Genomic DNA, 11,828 nt, shown 5'->3' with positions numbered 1-11,828 from the left:
CTCGACTTCCCTGGCTGCTTGGCTGGGGAGGCTCGGCCGAAAGGGGCTGGAGCAGCAGAGCCGAGCACGCCTTCCACCCAGGGAGTCCTGCCCTTTCATCCCCGCCGACCACAGGGGCGAGGGGTGGGGATGAAGGGGCAGGACTTCCCGGGCGGAAGGCATGCTCGGCTCTGCCGCTCCAGCCCCTTTCGGCCGAGCCTCCCTAGCCAAGCGACTGCCTTCCGTCGCAGCGGGGAACATCGGCGCAGGAGGCAGGAGAGGACCGGGCGACCGGAGAAGCAGCGCTGCCGCCGCCACGCCTGGCTCGACTTCCCTGGCTGCTTGGCCGGGGAGGCTCGGCCGAAAGGGGCTGGAGCGGCAGAGCCGAGCACGCCTTCCACCCAGGGAGTCCTGCCCTTTCATCCCCGCCGACCACAGGGGCGAGGGGTGGGGATGAAGGGGCAGGACTTCCCGGGCGGAAGGCGTGCTCGGCTCTGCCGCTCCAGCCCCTTTCGGCCGAGCCTCCCTAGCCAAGCGACTGCCTTCCGTCGCAGCGGGGAACATCGGCGCAGGAGGCAGGAGAGGACCGGGCGACCGGAGAAGCAGCGCTGCCGCCGCCACGCCTGGCTCGACTTCCCTGGCTGCTTGGCCGGGGAGGCTCGGCCGAAAGGGGCTGGAGCGGCAGAGCCGAGCACGCCTTCCACCCAGGGAGTCCTGCCCTTTCATCCCCGCCGACCACAGGGGCGAGGGGTGGGGATGAAGGGGCAGGACTTCCCGGGCGGAAGGCGTGCTCGGCTCTGCCGCTCCAGCCCCTTTCGGCCGAGCCTCCCCGGCCAAGCGGCAGCCTTCCACCGGGAGGCTCAGCATTCCGTCAGTCGCAGCGCTGGCTGTCAACTTTTCTTTTTAGCACTGGGGAGGCAAGTCAGCTCCTGCCCAGTTTTAAAAAGAAAAGTTGACAGCCAGCGATTGTTCCGCTGCCGCCAGCATGGCCTGGCTGGCCGCGGAAGATGTAACGGAGCCCACGGGGGATTCGCCTTCCTCCCACCCGCAGCCGAGACTGATCGTGGGCTCCTTCGCAACCTCGGAGAGCTTCCGGGGCATGAAAGCTCACGAAAACCAGGAAGCTCTCCGAGGTTGCGAAGGAGCCCACGATCAGTCGGCTGCAGGCGGGAGGAAAGCGAATGCCACGGGGCTGGGCTCGGCTCCCCCCTCGGCTCCCCCCCTTACCAGCCCCGCCGCGGAAGGCTCCATTCTGTTCCCTGCCGGCCCGATTGAGCGGCCGGCGGTCTCCATTCAGGGAACAGAATAAAAAAAAAATTATTTTTTAATATTTTATTTTTTTAAATAATATTTTTTGAAAAACTGCGTTGCAGCGTTTCGCGCTAATCGAGAACGCGCAAGTCGAGGGACCACTGTACTGCAACCAAAGTATTGGATTTCAGAAAAACAAATTTTAATGCAATAGGGGAATATTTAAATAATGAATTAAAGGGGAGGAATAAAATGGCAGGAGCAAGCACCCAGTGGACTGTATTAAAAAAGGCCATCTTAAAAGCCACAGGACTGTATGTAAGGCACATAACTAAAGGTAAAAGGAAGAAGAAACCACTATGGTTTAGCAATGATGTAAGGGCTATAGTCAATGAAAAAAAGGCTGCCTATAGGAGGTATAAAGAGTCTGGAAGTATAGCTGATAGATGTATAAAATGAGAAGGAGGCGAAACAGATAATATATGCTGCTAAAGCCTCAAAAGAGGAAGAAATTGCCAAATTTGTAAAGAAGGGGGATAAAACCTTCTTCAGATATATTAGTGATAGGAAGAAGAAAAACTGCAGCATCACGAAGCTTAGTACCGGGAATGATACATGCATTATCGGGAATAAGGAGATTGCTGACCATTTCAATAGCTACTTCTGTTCAGTTTTCTCAAAAGACACCTTACAAAATAATACTATAGAGGGATATAGCATTGCTTCCAGCTGTACGGATTCAGCTCCAGTGATCTTTGAAGCCGATGTCTTAGAAGAACTTGAACGATTAAAGATAAATAAGGCAATGGGTCCAGATGGCATCCACCCCAGAGTTCTTAAAGAACTCAGATCTGTCATTGCTACCCCCCTGACTGATTTGTTTAACCAATCCCTGTTAACAGGAGATGTTCCTGAGGACTGGAGAATGGCCAGTGTTGTGCCTATCCACAAGAAGGGCAGTAGAGAAGAAGCTGGTAACTACAGGCCAGTTAGCTTGACATCAGTTATAGTTAAAATGATGGAGACTCTACTCAAAAAGAGGATAAATCAGCACCTAAAAAACAATAACTTATTGGACCCAAATCAGCATGGCTGATTTGAAGGCAAATCATGTCAGACTAATCTCATTGATTTCTTTGACTATGTCACAAAGGTGTTGGATCAAGGTGGTGCTGTGGATATTGCCTATCTGGACTTCAGCAAATCCTTTGATACAGTTCCACATATAGAGCTGATAGATAAATTAGTGAAGATTGGACTTAATCCCTGGATAGTTCAGTGGATTTCAAGTTGGCTGAAGCATAGACATCAGAGACTTATTGTTAATGGCGAGTATTCTAAGCAGAGACAGGTTACAAGTGATGTGCCACAAGGGTCTGTTCTGGGTCCTATTCTTTTTAATATGTTTGTGAGTGACATAGGGGAAGGTTTGGTAGGGAAGGTTTGCCTATTTGCCGATGACTCTAAAGTGTACAATAGGGTTGATATTCCTGGAGGGGTCTGTAATATGGTAAATGATTTAGCTTTACTAGATAAATGGTCAAAGCAATGGAAACTGCAGTTTATATGTTTCCAAATGTAAAATAATGCACTTGGGGAAAAGGAATCCTCAATCTGAGTATTGCATTGGCAGTTCTGTGTTAGCAAAAACTTCAGAAGAGAAGGATTTAGGGGTTGTGATTTCTGACAGTCTCAAAATGGGTGAGCAGTGTGGTCAGGTGGTAGGAAAAGCAAGTAGGATGCTTGGATGCATAGCTAGAGGTATAACAAGCAGGAAGAGGGAGATTGTGATCCCCTTATATAGAGCACTGGTGAGACCACATTTGGAATACTGTACTGTGTTCAGTTCTGGAGACCTCACCTACAAAAAGATATTGACAAAATTGAACGGGTCCGAAGACGGGCTACAAGAATGGTGGAAGGTCTTAAGCATAAAACGTATCAGGAAAGACTTAATGAACTCAATCTGTATAGTCTGGAGGACAGAAGGAAAAGGGGGGACATGATCGAAACATTTAAATATGTTAAAGGGTTAAATAAGGTTCAGAAGGGAAGTGTTTTTAATAGGAAAGTGAACACAAAAACAAGGGGACACAATCTGAAGTTAGTTGGGGGAAAGATCAAAAGCAACGTGAGAAAATATTATTTCACTGAAAGAGTAGTAGATCCTTGGAACAAACTTCCAGCAGGTGTGGTTGGTAAATCCACAGTAACTGAATTTAAACATGCCTGGGATAAACATATATCCATTGTAAGATAAAATACAGGAAATAGTATAAGGGCAGACTAGATGGACCATGAGGTCTTTTTCTGCCGTCAGTCTTCTATGTTTCTATATATGGTAGCATAGTGATACAAAGTAGTATCATGTATCTAAACATTGTTATATCTTTGTATACTACCAATATATACTTGACAAAATAAATAAAATGTGCATCGTTGACAACTCAGAGATCACTACACTCGACACAGATTTCCAAGCCCTGACAAAAGGCCAGCAGGATTAGGGCCGTCCCAATCTCCCAAGGGTGGGAGGATGTTCCCCGAGGGCACATAGAGACCCCGGCCCTCAGACACCCATTTATTCAGTCACATAAAGCAGCTACGGTATTTCGCTTTTTGCCTAACACTGCACTGTCACTTCTGCTGCCGCTGCCGCTATTCTAACGTTGCCCATCACGCCCGTGGCGTATGAATTCACGGAGTAGAGAAACCTAGCGGAGGTTTTAAAAAACTCTCCGCTGATCTTTCCGAGCGCCCGCCAGGCCCGGCGCCCCTTCCGAGCTCACAGTCAGAAGGCGGCCCTGGAAAACAAGGCCGGCCTTGCACGCCCTTCCTTCATGTCGCCGCCGCCGGTCGTCTTCGAGCGGGAGCTTCCCCGGCGGGACGGCTCCGGGATCTTCCGCCTGACGCAGCGTTCGGCCGGCGGCACCGGCTCGGTGGTGTGGGACGCCGCGCTGGTGCTGGCTCGCTTCCTGGAGAAGAGCACGACGCGAACGGGGCAAGGAGAAGGCACGGAGGAGAGCGGCGGGAGCCCGGTGGGCCTTCTCCGCCACAAGGCCGCGCTCGAATTGGGAGCCGGCACCGGCCTCGTGGGCCTCGTGGCTGCCAGCCTTGGGTACGGGAGCGGGGGTAGGGCGGGGCGGTGTGTGTGTGTGTGATCCTGGGCTGCCAACCCTTCCCTGGGCACCGCTGCCCCGTTTTGGGTCTCCTGCCCTGGACGTTCTCCCGGCCCTGGCAGAGGAAAAAAAAACAAGATTAAAAGGCAGAGAACTCCTCACGAAGTGTAAACCTTTATTATCTGTGGCGCTTCTGTGTGGAAAGCAGCTCTTCCAGCCACCCGGGGCTTCTGAGGGAAGCAGAAAGGAGATGATGCCCACTCAGAGAGTCCTGCTACTATCTCAAAACCTTCCTCACCCTATATTATTATCAAGAAAGTTTTTCTTTAGCCCTTTCGGGGATGTATTTATTTATTTATTTATTTATTTATTTACGGTACTTACTTAATTACTAACTTACTTACTTATTTACCTACCTACCTACCTACCTATCTTATCTATCTACTAATTGATTGATTGATTGGATTTATATCCCACCCCACTCCCAGAGGACTCTGGAGTGCTTATAACCAAATACAAAGATACAAATACCCCATCAATATAAAATATAAGACCCCCTAAAAACAGTACAATATAAAACCCCTTAAAATTGATACAAAACCATTTAAAACCCACAAAAAGCACAACCGCTAACAACCATCTTTCCTGGTCGAATCCCGATAGGTACCATCTGATCCACCTACTTACTTATTGTTCAAGTTTCTGACCCACCCATCCCCTTCAAAGAGGAACTTTTTACACACAAGTGGGGACTACTTACACAAAGTGCAAAAAGCCCCCCCCCCTCCGCAGCATGAATATTGAATAAATCCAACTTGGATAGGCTCACACTGAACCAGAAATTACTGCTTACCAATTGTAATGGCTGTATTCATTCCAAAAGTTAAGCAATAAACAAGTTACACTACACCTTAGCATGTCAAATAAATAGTTAATCATATGCACCACGCTGATGGTGCAAAATTCCAGCTTTATATCTGCTCCATTGGAAGGAGGAGAGAGATTATTTTCTCTGTAGGACTATTATAAAAAGGTTATTGCAGCTATTTGAAAGTAAACTAGGCCATATTTCATGTGTAATATTTGCTAGCTTAACCATAGGTAATTTATTTGCCAGGCGAACTGGCTCTGTGTTGCCTTAATACATTTAGTTCTGTGGCAGGAATTTCCTGTGCATGATTTGCTTTGGCAATTCAAACTTCTTTTAAAAATTGAAATCATGGAAGGGAGCCATGCTTGTCTACTGTGGCAAGTCAGTAGTATGTATTCTTGATAGCACCTTTTCTAACTAATACATCTTATTAAAAGTCAAATCGTTTTATCAGATGCCCACAGATCTAAACCTCATATTAGTCTTAGTCCAGTATTTCTTAACTTTGGCAGCTTGAAGATGTGTGGACGTCAACTCCCAGAATTCCCCAGTTAAGCATAGACTGAGAAAATCTGGTCCAGCCACTCTGTGCATCAGATGAAGTGAGCTGTAGCTCACAAAATTTTATGCCATTCAATAAATCTGTTTAATCATAAAAGGCGCTGCCATCCTTCAAAGAAATTGAGTGGTGGATTTTATGCTTTCATGCTGTTTTCTGTTTTGGATTGCTAGAATAATAGTGGGGGGACCAGAAATACTAACATATTTTCCTTCCACCTTTTTTGTAGAGCAAATGTTACTGTTACTGATCTGGAGGAAGTTCAGGATTTATTAAAAGTGAACATTGAGAATAATCAACATCTTGTGTCTGGTTCTATTCAAGCCAAGGTACTGAAATGGTTTGTATTAATTTTTATTTTATTTTATTTACTTTAAGAAATTGAAAATCAATTTTGGTTAAACAGATAATTGTAATAGAGTCTAATTTATTTTATATATTTAATCAGATTTTTAAACCATCGCCCTCACAGAGGGAAGATGACAAGATTAACAAGAAAAATGAAATGTTTTTAGCCTACCTCAGTCTGCAATACAAAGGATCTTGATAAATTGTTGAAGTGAATTATATATATTTAAAGCTAGACTAAAGTTTGATAGGACTTTGGAAAAATTTAAATAAATGATACACCAGATGTACATCTAACTATTTCTTTAAGAAACTGCCTCATTAAAAGCAATTCTGGGTGACTAATACAATAAAAACACTGGAGTTCAGTAGCTAGTAAGTTTAAATTATTAATAATAACAAGAACAACATTAGTAAAATAACTAAATTCTATAGATAGGGCGCATTAGGAAACAAAGAAAAATTACCACTGAAGATATACCAATCAGTAACAAATACTCCCTATATTTTTTGCATTACGTCAATCAACCTTCATGGCTTTAGGCTAGATTATGTACTGTATTGTATTTCCCAGTGGTGTTTTGTTAGATTTGGTAGGAAAGGCGTATTCCATGTGCTATCAGCAAGAGATACTGTTCTGCAGGATCCAGGAAAAGAGCCTCTTCTTTCATGGCATCCACCCTCTGCAACATCATCCTTTGTAAGACATTACAAACTTGGTTTTGGCCTCTAGCATAGGGTCATAATAGTGTGGGTGATCCTGTTTCTGGGTCATGGTTCTATTAAATATGGGATGTCATGTGGTCTCAGATCTTACCTTGTTTATATAGTTTTTAATTGTGGTTGTTATTGTTTTTAACTGTTGGGCCCCCCTAGTTTATATGGCTGTGGGTTAGACAGCCATATAAACTAGTTAAATAAGTAATCCACAGGCCTTTGTTCCTTTTATTCACATGTTTAGGGGGGAGGATGTGAGAGGTTTTCTTCCTGCACCTGATTTCATATTGATGGCAGACTGCATCTACTATGAAGAGGTAAACTGCATTCCATTAATTAATATCAGTGGGCTAAGAATAGAGTTGAGTGCAGGCAAATAATATCTAGGCTTGTAATTGGGATTAAACTTGTGACATCCTTTGAACTAATTTTGATGCTGTGAGATCATGGTAGAAATGTCACAGTAAAATGATAATCAGTGGGCTATTTTTTCTTTGTACGCAAGGATGTACAAAGCCTATAAACACCTTTGAGACCTTGACCAGTGAACTGAACATTTGAGTCTTAGTTTTGCTATAAGATTGCTGAATGACCTTGAGGAGCCCACCCTGCCCAAATTCTTTTAAATTACACTTATAATGGTTAAAAAACCCCTGCCCTTCTGTTTAAGGCCTAAGGTCCTTGCACCTTTCTTGTCCTCACATCATTTTTGTGAGTTACACATAAACAGTGATAGTGAGTAGTCCAAGGTTATCCAGCAAATTTCATAATTAAATAGAATGTTGAGTCCAGATCTTCCAATTTTGGTCAGATGCTATACATTTAAGGTAGACAGCCAAGGATCCCAATGTTTTAGAGTACAATTCCTATAAACCTCAGCATGACCATTTATTCATGATTTTGAAAATTGGAACCTAGACAATAGAGTTCTCTCCTTCTCTAACTCCTATGTCATTTTTTTCTCACTCTGATAGAATCACATAATATTCAAATGTTTTGGATTGTTATTTTCATTTTTGCTTTCTTGTGTACTGTTGTAAAGTAACTTGTGGCTCATTCAGCCAACTGTGTCCATTTGTGGTAGCTCACATTATTGCTTAGAAAATATTTTTTCCTGGGAAATCCTTGGAGAGATTTCCTTCTCAGGATTGTTCAGACTCATTCAGTAGCTGCCACCTATTTCATTCTGTTAATAAGATGGAGTGAGGACTCTGGAACCAGCCCCAATAATAAAAAAAAAGAAAGGGAAAAAAATGATTGTGCCCTCTTTCCTGAATTCCCGCATTGCATCTTTTAACCATTAGTGTAAACTAACAATACAGATTTAATTTTGTATTAACTGGCCTGAAGTTTCTTAGAATTTTTATGAGCTATTTCCATATAGCTATAAAAATAATAGTTTTTCAGTATCTCATGATTGTCATCCTAAGTCTAACTTCTGATCTTTCTCTGGATTCTACTTGTACTTACTGCTTCTATATGCCTGGTAATTATCCAAAATAACTTAATATTTGAGAGGCCATCAAAAGAAATGATACAGTAATCCATTTATTTATTTATTATTTATTTATTTTGTCCAATACACAATAATACACAATGAAGGTAATAGAGGACACCTTCGAGGAAATAGAATTAGAGAAAGAATAGAAGAGAGAATATAGGATAAAATAAATCGATGAGAGAATAGAAGAAAGAAAGGGATAGAAGAGAAGATATATGGGATATAGGAGAGACAAAAGACAGGGGTAGGAAGGCACTCTAGTGCACTTATGCACGCCCCTTACTGACCTCTTAGGAATCTGGAGAGGTCAACCATTGACCAAAGGGTAAAATATTGGGGGTTAGGGGATGATACTACGGAGTTCCACGCTTCAACAACTCTATTAGTAAAGTTGTATTTTTTACAGTCAAGTTTGGAGTGGTTAATATTGAGCTTGAATCTGTTATGTACTCTTGTGTTGTTGTGGTTGAAGCTGAAGTAGTCGTTGACAGGCAGGACATTGCAGCATATAATCTTGTGGGCAATACTTAGATCATGATTTGCTTGTATTCAGCTTTTTGAAGCACAAATTGGACTGGGCCATATATAAACAGTGGGTGGAAGCTAAATGTCAAATATTTGACTTTTATGGTTAGTCACTGGAACCATTGGTTAAGACCCTGAGGGATTTGGCTGGCTTGGATACTTTCATCCTTTGCTGTTACGAAGAAAGAACGGTGGGACAAAACCCAGAAGTAGAGAAAAGATACTTTGAGGTGAGTCTCATTAAAGTGTTTCTCAATCTGGAAGAATCAAAATTTCTCTGGAGAGATGGGTTTGCAATAGTAGAAGGGGAGGTTTCCAAAATCAGGATTCTTTATATTATTTCCTAAAACATTCATAGGAAGCACAAATAATATTTTGGGAATACTGTGGTTTTGAAGAGCTCATTGTGGTATAATTTTAAATCACAGCTTCTTCAGAGGGATTTTGAGTTGCAAAAGGTTCCCTTGGATGAACAGGATGAAGAATATCGTAGTGAAGACATTCATATCTTTATCTTGCAAAAGAAAAAAATGGTAAGTATCACCCTTAGTGGTTCTGCAAATGAGTTAAACGTTTTCTGGATATCAATCAGAATGGAGCTGGAAGGGACCTTAGAGGTCCAGTCCAACCCCCTCCTCAAGCAGCCGATCCTATAACCAACCCATCTTCCTTACAAGCTTACTGAATAAAAATGATTTGAGACTGATTTAGTTTCAGAGTTGTCCACTTCAAATGCATCTTTATTCCAGTTACATGCAGCATACATTTGAAATATCTTTCTCTTTTTAAAATCTCCATTTCTTTACATATTCAATTTATATGTCACTTGACTTCCAATCACTCTAAACTGCTTGGAAATGATTAAAAATAAGGAAACGCCACAAAACAAAAAAGAATAAAGATGCACAAATAAAATAAAATCAGATGAGAAACAAAAGAAGAAAAAAATCATGCTCATTCATCAAAGGCCAAGGTGAAAAGCCGAGTTTTCAGGATTCTTCGAAACACAAGGAGAGAACCATTTGAATATATGGGGGAAACCTTATTATAGCGATGACTCACAATGGATAAAATGTTGTCCCAGTGCAGATATAATGCTGACTAGGTGTGATATCATCAAGCAAATTAACACATGGTTGAGGGAAGAAAGTATGCAGCATGTAAATATGGAAGGAAAATGTTTTTGGTTGTTAGATTCAGCCAAATTGTTTATTACATTTTTCAGAATATTTCATCATGAAATCCTTGATGCCGTTTTCTGACCTCTAATTTACAGAAGAACTCTGAAGAAAATTGGAAATTAAAGAATTTTTAATAAATTTTCTGCAGAACGTCTCTGGAGCCAGAGGGGAATCGGCATATTGTTTTATACTAAAGTGATTTCCGGGGTGGGTGGGAGGATCAATTCGCTTGAAAAAGAACTACAAGCTGACGGAGAAAGAAAGAGAACACGAAAGAAAAAGAAAGATGTTAAACTGAGAATGTCATATAAATGTTTTTGTATGAATGTATGCATACTATGCAATGCCTCTTGGGCAAACCCTGTTTTAATATTAACATTTTATTAGAAAATTTATATATTAAAATTCTTTTTCCTATTTAAACGGACAGAATGGTGCATCATAGGACAACAATTTTTGAACCAAGGTATCACAAATGAGCTTATCATCCTGCTGGGAAAGGTAGGAAATAAAGAGGGAGGGAGGGAGAGAAGGGGGAAGGGGCAGGGCGGGGGGGGGGGAACCTCTCAGCACCTTCGTTGGCCTACGCTGCTCCCTGCACCTTCCTCAAAACCATATGGCACTTGTGTACCTCCCACACATCCTCCCTGGCTTGTGCCATCCTCCTTGTGTGCCTTTCCCAGCTCATACGGTACCTCTTGGCACCTCCCCATTCACCTTTTCTTTTTTTAAAATATATTTATAATTTTTTATTTACAAGACTATATACAAAAAACATAACATATAAACATCAATAGACAATATACAATAACAACTGAAAATACATTTAAAAGGTTGGGCTGGTGAACGGCAGATCTATGATAATAAGTTGTGCTATGAATATTCTCAATATCCCAATATAGTATAGTTAAATAATTACATTGTATATAAATAAGAGATAAAGTTGAGTATGAAATAGCAGAAAAATTATAAATAGATAGGTTGGTTTTCGTATATATCTTTTTTCAATCTTTTACTAAAATAAAATAAACACCAGACTGTTATTTTTGTATACATACAATTACAATCGTTACCATTCACCTTTTCTGACCTCCACCACACCCTCATGCACCATCTCTTGGGAGCCCCGCACACCTTTCTTGACCCACACTGCCTCCCTGCATCACTCCTGACCTGCATGGCACCTCTTATGACCTCACAAGCAGTCCCATGCACCATCTTGGGGCTACCCTCGAAGGACGTTCGGAGACTTCAATTAATCCAGCATGCAGCCGTGCGAGCTGTGTTGGGTACACATAGGTACACTCATATCAATCCAGCATTCCTCAACCTGCACTGGTTGCCAATCAGCCTCCGAACGCAATTCAGGGTGTTAGTTATCACCTACGAAGCCCTAAATGGCATTGGATCAGATTATTTATGAGACCGTCTTCTGCCTGACACATCCCAGTGACTGGTTAGGTCGCACAGAGTCTGGGGCTGAGAGCGATAATTCTCACTCCGCCCAGTAGTGTGAATGATGGACGATTGATTGTGTTATTTTGGATTTTTATCTTTTAAACTTTTCTAATTATTCATAATTATTTTTATTGTTAGATAGAATTTATTCTTGTAAGCTGCCCCAAGTCCATGAGAAGGGCAGCCTAAAAATCAGATAGATATGATAGATAGATAGATAGATAGATAGATAGATAGATAGATAGATAGATAGATAGATAGATAGATAGATAGTTGTTTTCGTAGATAGATAGATAGATAGATAGATAGATAGATAGAT

General features: G+C 42.1%; 1 protein-coding gene across 2 annotated transcripts; it reads left to right on the top strand.

Annotated features, from left to right (window-relative positions):
- Positions 1 to 3,923: 3,923 nt before the first annotated feature.
- Positions 3,924 to 10,474, top strand: VCPKMT (valosin containing protein lysine methyltransferase). 2 transcript variants are annotated; one of them, XM_070732940.1, is made up of 6 exons: positions 3,929 to 4,348; positions 6,009 to 6,119; positions 7,089 to 7,161; positions 8,981 to 9,100; positions 9,299 to 9,403; positions 10,096 to 10,474. In XM_070732940.1, exons 1-6 carry the CDS (start codon positions 4,071 to 4,073, stop codon positions 10,108 to 10,110), a joined length of 702 nt encoding a protein of 233 aa, XP_070589041.1. In that variant the 5' UTR covers positions 3,929 to 4,070; the 3' UTR covers positions 10,111 to 10,474. The 2 variants fall into 2 exon arrangements, with proteins under 2 accessions (XP_070589050.1, XP_070589041.1); XM_070732949.1 differs by lacking the exon at positions 8,981 to 9,100 and having other exon boundaries at positions 3,924 to 4,348.
- The last annotated feature ends 1,354 nt before the right edge of the window (positions 10,475 to 11,828 follow it).

This window comes from Erythrolamprus reginae, chromosome 1 (genome assembly GCF_031021105.1).
Source record: "Erythrolamprus reginae isolate rEryReg1 chromosome 1, rEryReg1.hap1, whole genome shotgun sequence".
Classification (NCBI taxonomy): domain Eukaryota; kingdom Metazoa; phylum Chordata; class Lepidosauria; order Squamata; family Dipsadidae; genus Erythrolamprus; species Erythrolamprus reginae.
The sequence above is the reverse complement of the archived record's forward strand: the minus strand, read 5'-3'. Positions and strand labels throughout refer to the sequence as shown.